This window comes from Papaver somniferum, unplaced genomic scaffold (genome assembly GCF_003573695.1).
Source record: "Papaver somniferum cultivar HN1 unplaced genomic scaffold, ASM357369v1 unplaced-scaffold_107, whole genome shotgun sequence".
NCBI classification, from domain to species: domain Eukaryota; kingdom Viridiplantae; phylum Streptophyta; class Magnoliopsida; order Ranunculales; family Papaveraceae; genus Papaver; species Papaver somniferum.
The window spans coordinates 5,664,313-5,679,768 of NW_020619603.1; the positions used below are offsets into that span (position 1 = coordinate 5,664,313).

General features: G+C 35.8%; 1 protein-coding gene across 1 annotated transcript; it reads right to left on the reverse strand.

Moving 5' to 3' along the window:
- Positions 1–369: 369 nt before the first annotated feature.
- On the reverse strand, positions 370–1,860 carry LOC113327944 (aspartic proteinase nepenthesin-1-like). The gene has a single exon (XM_026575051.1). It carries the CDS (start codon positions 1,858–1,860, stop codon positions 370–372), a length of 1,491 nt encoding a protein of 496 aa, XP_026430836.1.
- Positions 1,861–15,456: the final 13,596 nt, after the last annotated feature.

A 15,456-nucleotide genomic window follows, 5' to 3' on the forward strand; every position in this document is an offset into this window, starting at 1 on the left:
TCTCGAGTTGTAATGGAAAATCTAAAATGGATGAAAATAAAAGGAAAATCTTAACCATTACAACCTACCTTTGTACGTTTTCACTATATTTTAAGTAAAAAAGTCTTTCCCAGACATTTGAACCCTGTGTTTACGGATATGATTGTTTTGAATTAACCGTTGAGCATTCGTGGGCTTGTCATGACAAGGGTCGACCGTTCAATTCAGCGAACGAAATGAAACAAAGACGCAATAGATTTTTGGCGTAAATAACTCCACAAAATTATCCCAAGCAGCAAGATATTAAGAAAATTTTGTAAAGTGTAGAATAAACTATTTTTATTTCATTCATGAACCTAAATTGTAATTAGATTATGTTGTCTCGACCGATCATGCACCAAAATTGCATTCCTCTTCCTTAAAAAAGAGGGCCTCGTCAGCAAGATCGTACATAATCCTTTTGTTAGACTGTTGCATAGCTCCTAAAACAACGTGATAGGACGCATCATCTTCCTCCAAGCCAACGATACCAAGACATAGCAAGTTGTGATCTTCGAAATAGGAAAAAATACCAGACTCTTTTAGAATAACAAAATCGGCGTCCTGGAAATGAAATGTCATTGTCGGATAGTCATTGAAATCTGCCGGTATAACCCAACAAGTATCTAAAAGAGCGTGAGGAGCAGCAGCAATAGGATCAATACCAAGTTGATGGAAATAGTCCACGAACAATTGTCTAACTCTTTCATAATGAGGCATAACCATAGTGGTGAATGGAGCCGCTGAATCGATGATAGTCCCACCAGTTCCATCCTTCCTAATCTCGAAAGCATGTTTGTTAAACTCTGCACTTACTGCATCTAAACTAATATCCAGGAGAGTCAAGTGGTAAGGCGTCCTGAAGTTAGCATCTTCAATGAATGGAGTTCTGCGTACTTCAGGTCCTCCACCAATTATTGTGTCTGCACCGAATCTTAAATACGTGTGCGACGCATCAGCACCCGGAAGATCGTACGACTCCAAGCAGTATTCAAACTTATTATCTAACTGAAGTACCAAAGAAAAATCAGTAGTTCCTCGTCCTAAACCGAGATACCCTGCTATAGGAGCATTATAAGGTATTGGCCCATCCCACGGCTCACCACCCTCACGCTCAGGAACATCAAGTACTTGTCCGAAACCCGTTTGGTCAAGGCCACAACCCATGATTATACCTTCATGACTTTCAAGGGTATGCGCAACTTCATTTGAGTTTATAGTGAATGTTTCACGAGCAAGCTCACCAGATGATTGTGCTCCGGACATGTATCCTTGTCGGTACAAACAAAAGTTGTCCTCGTCGCAAAGATCACCGACACAGTACTCCGGTTTCTCGTCACAAGTCATAGGATGATATGAAGTCGAACCTTGCTGATCATAAAATTCCGCATCTTGATAGAAATAATGATTGCCAACACGACACTGAGTCCATATAATATCGCTACTGGTATCGATAATTAAATAAAAATTCCGGAAAGTTTGTGCTTGACCATTGAAAGTACCTATACCTACCTCACCAATGTAAAAGCCTGTCTCCCTCACCATTGCAACAGTTGGGCGTACAATATCAGGATTCATCGAGATGCTTTTATTATAAGCAGCAGCTCTTGCCGATCCAAGGTGACGTACTCGAGCTTTGGATTGTTCGACGAGTCCTCGAAACCGTTCTGCTTGTGTTAAATTAGCATACCTTTGATGTAGAGGTGATTCCTTAGAGTCGCTGCGAATCATCTTCATACTAAACCCTCTTGGTTTAGCTGCAATGGACAAGTTTAGGAGAAATGAAATACAAACAACAGTTATTACGAAAACGATGGAAGATGCATCATATTTTCGACTCATTTTTGTTTTTGTTTATTTTGACTGAACAGAAATTCTGAGAAATTTTGAGTTGGGAATTAAAATGAATTCATATTGCTATTTGTAATAAATTTCTCAAAACCTAGCTTTAAATGTAAATTTATTCTGTATATACACTATATGGCAATTTTAATAAACAGATGAACGCATATCTTCCATTTATATGAGAAGAGATCTTTGCATATGTATAACATGTTTGATTTTGGGAATAAACACACAGTATTAATTAGTAGTAATATATTTCCGTTTCCGTATTATGAGAAGAATAAACTAATCGTATCTTTGTTTAAATTCTTTCTTGGAATATATTTTTATTTATAAAACACGATTTAAAAAATATACAGAATGAATGCATATCTTCCATTTATATGAAACGAGATCTTTTGCAGATATGTTACATAATTGATTTTGTAAATAAATACACAGTATTAAATCAATACTTCTTTATATAAAGGAGAATCTTTAGGCTGATGTGTCAATTCCACACTCAATTTCAAGAATTCTGAATTATTATGGCTCCACGTAAGCGTACAGTCAGCACCACATAATCTATTTTCAAGAGACACTTCTTTTAGCCAACAATTGTGTGTTTACGAGAAAACAGTTTTCATGCAACGGGTATCTGAAAAGATATATCTTTCGGTTTAATGTTTCATTCCCTTTGGATATGAAAAGACATAACAACGAAACAATTGGGACAAGTAATTTTGGAATCGCTGCAATTTTTCACGAGGCTTGCGTTTTCTTCCCTCTGAATGGTTTTTTGGTTGCTGATACAAATTAGAGGACACCAAAGTAAGAGGTCGAAGAACAACCCGCTGCTCTAGAGTTGAAGAACAAAAAGGAAAAGATCTATACAAGTTTGTAAAGGTAAATTTTTTTGTTAATTTGATCTGAACTTTTCTTCCCAATATTGCACAACCACGATTCATGTTCTTCTTATAATTTTGGTTACCAAAATGGTTGAGGCTCACAACTTTCTCTTTTTTCGGGGTTACTTTGGGATTGATAAACAAATACACAAAAATTGGATTTGCATCAATTAGGAAATTGTTGGGCAACAATAACATGATGTGATTGTAAAATGGCACTATGGCAGGAGGTTTTCTTTGATTCTATTCGCTGCTTCCAACATTAGACTCAGTCTGATGGGGTTACATTAGATGATGTGATTTTAAATGGCATTATGGCATGATATTTTCTTTGATCCTCCCTACTTATCATAGTTTCCTTTAATTGTTTAGTCTGCCTTGAAGGATTGAACAAAGTGATTTTATTGTTTAGTTAGCCCATTCTTTTGTTTGTTTGTTGCTTGCAATTTTGTTCAGTTGCGTCTAAAAATCAAGAAGTTGCATAAACAGTTAAGACAGTTAAGAAATCTAAGTATTGGTTATATGTGCAGGCTTTGGATTGGTTATATGTGTAGGGTTTGGATTGATCGAGTAAAAAAGATTTTTGGTTCTCTTTGATCTGATCCGAGTCATCCGACGGAGCACGGGTAAAGTGACTACTGCACTATAAAGTAACGCTTTACAGAATTCTGAATCTTTACATCGTTTGATGAGTCGTGATTTGTAAGAGCATATTGTTTACATTGTTAAATTATATGTTCTGGGGATAAACATAAGCAAAATCACCAATCATGCACATCTGGTGGCCAGCAGAATATATAAGAAGATGTGTCTGATATCCAATGTCTATCCAACATTAACATTTTTTGTTGGAGAATATTAAGGACATTGATGGAGAATATCAAGGATATGGACAAGATATCGTCTATCTTAATTAGTGATAATACTATTTCCATATATTTGTTTACCATTAGGAGAACTTCTTTTTAGGTTCTAGATTACCCAAGTTAGCGTTCTCTGTAATGGAGAGTTGGTACATATCTGTAATTATAAATATCCTATATTGTAATTCACAATAAAACACTGCAATACAATTATCTCTTCTTCTTAGTTTCTCTTCATCTCTATTTCTTCATGGTATCTCGGCAGGACTCGATCCTGTTTCGTGAGTTTTTTGTTTCTTTGTTTATTTTTTGGTTGAAAACTTCAACCAAAAATGTCTCAGAGTGAAGCTAACATTAATGGGAGATTGTCATCGGTATTGCTTAACGGGAAAAATTGTGTTCTTTGGTCGCGTATAGTGACTTTGGCTCTTGGTGGAAAGAAGAAATTGGGTTTTATTAATGGAAAAACAATTTGTCCTCCATCTAAAGAAGAACCGAAATATGAAGACTGGATTTCTGATGATCAAACAGTTAGAACCAAAATATGAAGACTGGAAAGAAGAAATTGACTACCATATAGCTGGGCTATATGGTAGTCAAAACAATGCAGCTCGCATATTCGAGTTGAAGCGTGAAATCGCTATGGAAAATCAAGATGAAAAATCTTTTACCGAACACCTTGGGAATCTGTAAAGGATGTGGGATGAACTTGATATGTATCGTCCACATACCACTGATGCAAAAGTTCTTTTAAAAATGGCTGAAGAAGATAAAAAAATTTCATTGCTCAATAGCTCGAAACCAGATTATGAGAATCTCAAAAGTAACGTGCTTCTGAATGCCGATACTCCAACATTATCAAGTATTTGTGCTATGATTCAAAGAGAAGAAACTCGCAAGAAATCAATGAGTTTTGACTCCAAAAATGTTTTTGAGAAAGGAGAAACAAGTGCTCTTCTTGTGGAGAAAGAAGACAAGCGACGGTTTTCGGTGCGGACAGAGGTAAGCAAGTTTATAAAAACAAAAAAGAGAATTTCCATTGTGATCATTGCAAGAAAACTGGGCATACCGTAGATCGTTGTTGGATTCTACATCCACATCTCAAAAATAATTTCAATAAAAATAGAAAAGATCATGTCGCAGTAGCCGATGGTTCTTTCTCGATAAATGATTTGGCGAAACTTCCACTACAACAAATGAGTAAGTCTGCTCCTTCTGATTCTTCTTCAACCCATGCTTCAGGTAACTTTCATGCTTATCTTATTTCATTATCTAAAGTGATTAATTCTTGGATAATTGATTCAGGAGCCACTGATCACATGGCTAATAACACAACAGATGTATATGATTTCAATCCTAATACTGGGAAACATGATGTTTCTGTAGCTAACGGTGCTACTGTGTTGGTGCTAGGGAGTGGAAAAATTAATTTCTTTCCAGAAAATTCTGCTTCTAAGGTTCTAGTTGTGCCGTCTTTTCCGGTTCAATTGTTATCCATCGGAAAAATTACATGATATTTAAATTGTGATGTTATTTTCTCACCAACTTCCGTGGTATTTCAGGATTGAAAAACGAAGAAGACGATTGGTGAAGGAATATATTCTAACGGACTTTACTTATTCAATCCTACTAATAAAGCATGCCATACAAAAAATTTGGTTGAGATCCATATTATGCATAGACACCTTGGGCATCCATGAACTCGTGTTTTAACTAAGCTTTTTCCTTCTATTTATTTAGAGGCTGGTGTATGTGATGTTTGTAAATTTTCTAAGCAAACCAGATTGCCATTTAATAATTCGTTATCTGTGTCTGCTAAATCTTTCGAACTTATTCACTCTGATTTATGGTCTTCACCTATTGAATCGTACGATGGTAATAAGTATTTTGTTATATTTGTTAATGATTATTCTCGTAGTACTTGGATATATCTACTAAAATCAAAAGCTGATGTTTTTTCAACTTTCAAAGTTTTTCATAGCATGTTGACGAACCAGTTTGGTGCAAAGATAAAAAAATTTCGAAGTGATAATGGAACTGAATATTGTAAGGGTCTCTTGCCTAAATATCTTAGTGACCATGGCATTATACAACAAACAAGTTGTGTAGGTACACCACAAAAAAATGGTGTGGTCGAAAGGAAAAATCGACATATTTTAGAAACAACTCGAGCTATAATGTTTCAAATGAATGTTCCTAAAACGTATTGGTCTCATGGGGTCTTAGCAACGACATATCTAATTAATCGACTTCCTACTAGAGTTTTGGATTTTAAGTCTCCATTAGAAGTTTTAAAAAATCGAAAGATTGATTTGTCGCATTTAAGGGTATTTGGATGTGTTTGTTATGTTCATTTGCAGGCAACTCAAAGAGATAAATTGAATGCGTGTTCCGTGAAATGTGTATTTCTTGGGTATTCTTCAACAAAGAAAGGATATGTCTGTTACAATGTGGCGGCTCGCAAAATTATTATCTCAAGAGATGTTCGGTTCGATGAAGCTGCTCCTTATTTCCCGCTTAAAGAGGATCATGGGAATCCATCCCAGGGGGAGTCCTCGAGAGATTTAATACCACTTGTACCCATGACAACTAAAGATTCACCAAGTACGGAGACATGTGTTCCTATAGAAGATTCAGAAACAATTATGTATAGTGAACATGAGGAAATCACTCCAACATGTGAAGACAATTCTACTGATCAAGCTATAGCACCAATTAATAGTGAAGCTCCACCGTGTGCAAACCCAAATATCACTCAAACTGTGTCATCAGCAACAAACGTGCCAGGAATTTTGACTCCACCAACATGTGTGGACAGTAATAAAACTATTCGTGCTACAGAGTCGTTCCTAAGAAAATCAAGCAGAGAAATCAAGGCTCCAGAAAAATTAAAGGATTTTTATACATATCATGCTACAACATATCCTATTCAAGAGTGTTTTACATATGATAATGTTTCTCAACCTTATTTAACTTTTATTACTGCCTTGTCAGGGGAGGAAGAGCCAAATAACGTCACGGAAGTAAATAAAATTCCTCTTTGGAGGACGGCGACGAAAAAAGAACTACGAGCTCTTGGCGAGAATGAAACTTGGGATATCGTTCAGCTGCCGCCTGGTAAATAGGCTGTTGGTTGCTGTTGGATATACAAAATAAAGTACAACAGTGATGGTACCATTGAGCGGCATAAGACGATAGTTATCGCTAGAAGATTTACACAAACGTACGGTGAAGACTATAAGGAGACATTTGCTCCGGTTGCCAAAATGAATACATTTAGAGTTCTGATCTCTTTAGCAGTAAACCAAAACTGGAAACTTATTCAAATGGATGTAAAAAATGTGTTTCTATATGGAGACCTTGAAGAAGAAGTTTATATGAGTATTCCACCTGGCCATCCAGAAGAAGGCAAAGTGGGAGCTGCGTGTAAACTTAAGAAGGAGATATATGGACTAAAGCAATCGCCAAGAGATTGGTATGCAAAGCTCAGTTCCGTTCTCAATGAAAATGGTTTTAAAGAAAGTTCCGCGGATCCAACATTATTTGTTAAAAGAGGTACGTCAGGTACAACTATTGTCTTAGTTTATGTAGACGATATAGTGATAACTGGTGACGATTATGTTGGTATTGAAAAACTAAAGTCTCTCTTGCACAATAAGTTTGCTATCAAGGATTTGGGAACTTTGAAGTATTTTCTCAGCATAGAAATTGCTCGCCAAAGAAAGGTATTTTTCTAAATCAAAGAAAATATGCATTGGATTTATTGAAAGAAACAGGAAATTTGGGTGTAAAACCATCAACAACACCTATTGATAGCCAAGCAAAGCTGGATGAAGATGGTGAGTTACTTTCTGATAGTGGTCAATTTAAAAGTTTAGTGGGTAAACTTATATATCTCACTATTACAAGACCGGATATCTCTTATGTTGTTAACGTTGTAAGTAGATTAATGCATGCGCCTACAGTAAATCATATGCATGTAGTTAACCGAGTTTTGCAATACTTGAAAGGCTCTCCAGGAAGAGGCATATGGATGCGTAAAAGTGGATAACGTTCCATCTCTGGTAATTCTTCTATATCTATTTCCGCTTATACGGATGCAGATTGGGATGAATGTTCGGTGGATCGGAAGTCTACTACTGGATATTGTACGTTTGTTGGCGGAAATTTGGTAACATGGAGGAGCAAGAAACAGAATGTTGTCGCACGGTCTAGTGCTGAAGCTGAATACCGAGCTATGGTGTTAACGACATGTGAAATTATTTGGCTTCGAGCTTTGTTGCGTGATTTGGGTTTTGCTTCGCCTCATCCAACCAAATTGTTTTGTGACAATCAAGCTGCTATGCATATCGCCTCTAATCCCATCTTTCATGAGCGAACAAAACATATTGAAGTAGACTGCCACTTTGTTAGAGAAAAATTGAAGAATAACGTTATTCGTACCCCATTTGTTCCGAGTGCTCAACAATTAGCTGATATTTTCACGAAAGGACTTTCCGCTGCCAGATTTGAGGAGATACTAGGCAAGTTGGTCAATTGATATTTACGCACCAACTTGAGTGGGAGTGTTGGAGAATATTAAGGACATTGATGGAGAATATCAAGGATATTGACAAGATATCGTCTATCTTAATTAGTGATAATACTATTTTCATATATTTGTTTACCGTCAGGAGAACTTCCTTTTAGGTTCTAGATTACCCAAGTTAGCGTCCTCTATTATGGAGAGTTAGTACATATCTGTAAATATAAATATCATATATTGTAATTCAAAATAAAACACTGCAATACAATTATCTCTTCTTCCTAGTTTCTCTTCATCTCTATTTCTTCATTTTTTAAACAAAAAAAAGTTTTTTTTCCAGATATGACGCTATTATTTTAAGGAATGATATATATGTTCTTTGTCTGCTTTAATCATTTTGCTGCTCAACGATGTTCTTGGAATGAGATATATGTTCTTTGTCTGCTTTAATCATTTTGCTGTGCAACGATGTTCTTGGTTTCTGCGGCACTCGCATCACCAAAAGAACTTCTGCAGACATAATTATTATCTTCAGTTACGTGGTTCATTTTTGGCTGCAAGTAAATTCTTCGGCTTACGTTTTCTACATAGATGTTTAGCAGTATCCATAAGGAGTGTCATTTACCTACTAGAAATCAATACAAATTCATTAGGAGAGTTGGTAAGTGCATAAAGTGGAAAACCAGCAAGACGTTCTTCTGTTGTCTCAATAGTCATTGCAAGGTCAGACCTTTGAATAGTTAGGATGTTCTAGCCCAACAAGGACTGCTACTTCTTGAAAGTTGTTGTTTTGTTTGGTTTTCAAAGGGAAACTGGAAATGGGTTTGTTGAGAACAGAGAAGATTGATTTTATATTGCTGGTGACCGAGAACTAGAAGAAATGTGGAGGACAGGTTCATGGGGATTAAGAGAGGTGATTGTTGCAAAGAAATAACAACAAATATTTATCCAGACTATAAAATACCGTAGGAGGCACCGGTCAAACATTATAAAGTACGTAATATCTTTCTTTGGCTTACTTTCCGAATTTTTGGTTGGGTCTAAACATTCGTAACTCCTGCGAGATGTATGCATTGCCAGAGCACATTGAGGAGATAATCGATAGTGGTTGAGCTTTAAGCCAAAAGGAACATCGCTGCAAAGAAAAGTGGGCATTTGCTAAGAGGGTGTTTTGATACATATATTATATACTGATACATGAAAATATTGCCATTATATATTCATATCTACACTCCTTTGCATCAATTGTGCAATATACAGTTAAGGTTTACCGATTTCGTAGAGAGGAAAAACAAAGTGCTGCAACAAATCAGTGAAGTGGTTTTCTGTCAACTTCTTGCTTTTGTGCCATTTTCTTCTGTAAGTACTAAGTAGCTACATAAATTGTGGATTTGTTACTCATTTTGTTTTGATTTTGGTAGTGAAATTTTGCCATTAATTTACCGTTCACCTTTGTTCTGCCTGCATCATCAGCATAATATTTGTTTTATGTCCTTACACAGTAGTACTTAGTCTATCACTTTTAATCATACAACACTTACAATGGAGACGCCTAGATACCACGTCTAATTCCCAAGATATATTTTCGATTAGGAAAATATAATGACAAGAAACTACTTTGAAGTGTAAGTTAGAAGCATCATTAGGCGTATCATATCTTGTGCGGGTTTACTGAACTTGTAGTAATATATTTTCGCTTCCATATTATGTGAAAAATAAATATCGTTGTTTACTTTCTTTCTTGGAATATACTTTTATCTATAAAACACGATTTATTAAAATACCTTACCTACCCAAATAAGTTTGGTAGATCCAAATCCAGTGACCAGCATTATATTAATTTATGTAGAAGGTATGATATCCCGGCAAAAAGTTTGGTATGCATTTACTAGAGCGTGCATCGCATAAACATCTTCGTGCCTTGTCCGGTTTAAATTGCATGTGACGTGTGTTGGCAAGTGCTTATTCAGAATTTGTTAAAATTTTCAAAAAAATGTATAATTTTATAGTCCAATTTTTTGGACACTATTTTAAATAGCATGCACAAAACAAATCAATTATATTTGGGAAAAGATTTTGATCTAGCACTGCTAGATCAAATATGATCTAGCAGCACCAATGGAAGGCACCTGGCAGTTTTTTGAAGTCATCTAACCTTGGGTTAGACTATGGTTATATCCTAACTTATACAGCCGTACTTCAGTAACCACCGAATTTTTAACTGCACTTGTAGCTTCCCTCTGTCTTTTTTTGTTCGAGACACGAACACCCATCATCCTCCCTTGTTCTGTTTTTTCTATAGCTTCATTGTGGATACATAAATACCAAATTTTCTCAATCGAACAGTATTAGAGTACTTAATTAAACACCAAGTTTTGAATTATCTTATCTAAATATTATGAAATCATGCGTAAGAATTATCTTATCGAAAGAAGTATAATTAAGTGTTACTAACCATGTAATCTGTGTAGCCCATATTGTGGTATGATGGCACCGGAAGGGGTTACTTCTTCCACTTCTGAATAAAAATGAGATATTTCTTCTATATCCGTATCAAAGGAGGACACTATTTCTACATCTGTATCAAAGGGGGACACTATTTCTACATATTTTTCTGTACAAGCAATTGGGGTTTTAATCATATGAATGTAATTAGCATTGTACTCGGAGTTGTTAATTAAAGGAAACTCGATTACAGTCGTGCCAGTTATCGATAAACTCATTCACTACCATCTATACAGTATGAATACATTACACTATCAAACGTTATTGTTTGAGATGAGAATGATAACTATGAATGCATATTTCATCTCTTGTGAAGCACTATGAATGCTCTCTCTGCATCTTCTGGTCCTCCGACGTTCTCTAACATTTTTATATATACTATTTGAAGGGAGTTCAGCGATGCTAACTCTTCTATCCCACTATGCTTATTGTTTTCGTTTTTTACGGTGTATGACTCCAATGTTAAGGCAAGTTAGTTTTTCCATACCTCTAGGCATTGTGTCACCATTTATGTAGTGTGTAAACTGTCTTAATCTCGGCCAATTCGTAATTTCATTGGGAAGCTTACATGATCCAAAATCCACCATCTCCAAATTACAGAGGTTGCTAATGAAAGATTCAGGCAATACTTGGATATTAATATATCTCAAATCAAAGCTCTTGAAGATCGAGGAGGATAATCTTCTTTAGATGCAAATTCTCGAGGGAAAGATATATTAGAATTTTGACTTTCCTTTTTTACAGCCTAAAGAAAGATGGATATTCTTCTAAAATATGGCAAAAAAAGATTTGGTAGCTAAAAATACGTTAGGATATAACCATAGTTAACCCCAAGTTTAGATGACGTCAAAAACTGCCATGTGCCTTCCATAGGTGCTGCTAGATCAAAATCTTTTCCTTATATTTGTTGTTTAAAACGAACAGTTACCTAATATTTATCGAAAAATGCTTTCCATTTTTTTGTCATATATACCCTAAAAGGGATGGTCATTTGCCCCACCCAAACCTATTTCCGTGAGTATTCATCATGTTTGGTAGGGTTTACCAAATACAAACAGGAATGGGTACTGCCGGAAACCTAAGTTATTTGGGGTTCGGGATTTAAGGTCCCTGCCCCGTACCTGCCACATCCCTTTGATATTGTACAAGGGTTCAAAATAGATTAGATTTAAGGCGAGCAACTTTATTTATTTGGTATGTTCTTGATTGTTCTTGTTTATCGATCATTTTCGCTTCTTTGTAATGATCAGACACATCCTCTAAAAGCTAAAATAGATTAAGAAATTAAAGTAGAGAGTGAAAAGGTTAACATGGAAAAAGAGTGTACGAGGAAGGAAAAAGTACAAAAAGTCATAGTCAAATATGCATTCTTTCAGTTTCTTATAAAAATTTCCAAACTTATTTCCAAATATAAGATCTTATAATGCATTGTTTTTATGTTATGGTTTTTATGCATTTTTTTCATAAAGTAGGTGTTGCCATTTAGAAGGGCGTTTGCTCGACTTCCGACCATTTCCATGACTTCTGAGATTAATTACCTTTTGATATCAGATGTAGTAACTTAAGTAATTGTTAAATTTTTAAAAAATAAAATTGTTCGGATTTTATTTAAGTTCTGATTTTAGAAAAATTTATATATTAACTCAATATTATCAAAATCCATGGGAAATCCGTCCCATATGGATATTTCTAGAGGTGTAATTTGGGTTGTGCCAGCATGAGCACGGACTAGTCCAGCAACTCACGTTAAAATTTGAGCACAACCCAGCCCAGTATGTAACTTAGTATGACATGGCTGTCAAGTGGCCAAGTGAAAATGCGCAATTGTTGTGCATTAGCAGTGACTTGACCAAAGTGTCAGATATGCAGAGTGCATTTCTTAGTTGCATCTAGACAATGGCATGTGCCAAACAGGGGTTGGACATGGCCAATGACGCGAAATTAATGTCAAGAGGTGCCAAATGAGTTTGGCAAGTAAACTGTATGCATGAGGTGTACAGGCATGCAAGCAACACTTGCATTAGCACACTTGCATCATTGGATAATGATGTTTCACAATGATTGCGTTAATCTGGCTGGCAGACGCAATCATTATGCAACAAGGCTGGATGAGATGTGTCAGGCACATGGCCTTGACGGTTTCGAGTTGGTTACACGGAAGTTGAGTTGGTGTATGTATAACTGAAGGCTAGGACTTGTTTGGCTATCTTTAGACAGTAGTAGCGTCAATTGGAATAGTTGGCTAACCACCTGCCATAAAATAGATCTGTAACTTCCTGACAGTTATTGTACATAGCTTTTGTAAGGCTATATAAGCCTGATATTGTGAAGGGATTGGGTAATCCGTAACAATAAGAGTTTGTAACCCTAAGTGTGCAATAAATAAAAGTCTAGGACCTAGTTTAAAGCTAAGTTCTGTTGGTGCATTAATCCCTTTGTTTTGGCTTATGTTTATGCATCAAGCGAAGTGTGTGTATTTGGTTGAAAGCTTGGAAGAATTGTGAGCAGAACCTCTATTTAGTATGGGCTGAATATAGAATTAGTTAAGAAGTTTAAGTATTGGCTAAGTGCGAGTTGGCTTAAATTGTGTTGCGGAGCATAGTTTCCATTGTCAAGTTGGTTGTAGCATTGGGGTGTTGTGAACCTGTGACAATTCGGGTATCACAGGTTTCGAGTTGGTTACACGGAAGTTGAGTTGCTTTACGTATAATTGAAGGCTATGACTTGTTTGGCTAGCTTTAGAGAGTAGTGGCGTCAGTTGGCATAGTTGTCTAACCGCCTGACATAAAATAGATATGTAACTGCCTGACAGTTATTGTACATAGCTTTCGTAAGGCTATATAAGCCTGATACTGTGAAGGGATTGGGTAATCCGGAACAAGAATAGTTTGTAACCCTATGTGTGCAATAATTAAAAGGCTACAACCTAGTTTAAAGCTAAGTTCTGCTGGTGCATTAATCCCTTTGTTTTGGCTTATGTTTATGCATCAAGCGGAGTGTGTTTATTTGGTTGAAATCTTGGAAGAATTGTGAGAAGAACCTCTATTTAGTATGGGATGAATAGAATATTAGTCAAGAAGGGCTAAGTGCGAGTTGGCTGACATTGTGTTGTGGAGCATAGTTTCCTTTGTCAAGTTGAACATTTGGGTGTTGCGAACCTGTGACGCTTAGCATGACACACCACAACACGTTAGCTTCATGGGATGGGCTGGCTTTAGTAAAAATGAAATATAAACAACTGTTATTACAAAAACGATGGAAGATGCATCATATTTTTAGCTCATTTTTGTTTGATTTTCTTTTTTTTTTGACTGGACAGAATCTCAGAGCAATTGTGAGTTGGGGATAAAAATGAATTCATAAGTCACTGTTATAAAAAGGTGGTAATTATAAAAATGTCCCTTATTTTGATGGGCATGAGCAAAAAGTCCGGAACCGCGGATTTCATCCTTATTCATCCGCAAAATGGTGGGTGAAGCCCAATCCGCAAGCTCTATGGACCGGACACGGGTGGGATTCTCAAAGCCGTACTTTTTAGCGGTTTGGTTGCGGTTGGATTTTGAAATACGCGGATTCACCCGCACCGTAGGGTAGTAAGGTTTTATAATATCATGGATTTAAAGTGTAAACATAATAAGAAAACGGGTGGTTACCACTTGCTTACCGGAGTTTTAAGTGTTTGCCTTGAAATGTCTGACTTTTCTTTCTTTTGCCCTTCTTGTTTTACTGTAAATTTCATTAACGCAAACGAGTTAAACATTAGAAATGTGCAGCTGATAAAGAACATAAGTTTCTTATTTTGTTTTCAATTGTTAGTATCGTATTGAGTTAATCCTTTTTAATTCTTCAATAATAAATTGTATTGAAAAAGGATCTTAGAATTTAGATATAAAGTCTCACAATTGTGTAGAATGTTTCTATTTCATTAGGTATTTACATGAATACAAGCATAAAGAATAGCGGAAAGAATCAATCATAACTAAACAACTATGACGAGAATACAGGTAAGTTACAACTAGATACAACAAGTACAAGAAAATGGGCATCTAATGAAAAATATTTTTGTCACGGAACTACCTTGTTTAGTCTCTAAATAAAATTTGGACCAAACAAAAAAATTGTCGTCTAATCAATGTCGTGGAAACTTTTTATGGTCACAGGAAATAATTTTGGTAACAAAAAAAATTGGGTCTTTATATATGGTCACTATAAATATATTTATTTGGAACTATTTTTGTTTGCGGCAAAAAAATCACTATAGCATTGAAGTTTAATTTCTCGCATAAATTTTTTATCGTGGCTAAGTATCTTAGACGCCAAAACACTATGGCGACAAAGTTTCGTCTCGTCGCAGTTAAAAGTTACTAACGACGGATGGCTATTGTCACCGTATATATATTTAACGAGAAAACAAAATAGTGGTTACAAATTATGTTTTTTGCGACGGGTATCTATTATCGTCAGTATAAATAAAATTCGTTACTGGCAAAATTCTCGTTGAACAAATCATTGGCGACAGAGGGAATTATGACAAGCTTTTGTCGTCATCCATAATTTCGGTGACAAATCTAAAGACGAAATAGTTTTTATGCCGCAAAAATAATATTTATACTAACAATTTTTCAATTTGTTACATGTGAATATGTTTGATGACAAAAAACTCTTTGATGTAAAAACATTTGTCACTAAATGCCCATTTTCTTGTAGAAATGCCCATTTTCTTGTAGTGGCGTGTTCAGAGTCTCTTATGTATCTCTGACAGGATTCTAGAACCACCTGGAATCAACATCCATAGAGCTTTTGAGAAAAGACA

Excerpts from the sequence above, each read along its gene's own strand:
- LOC113327944 (XM_026575051.1), bottom strand. The coding sequence starts at position 1,860 with ATGAGTCGAAAATATGATGCATCTTCCATCGTTTTCGTAATAACTGTT.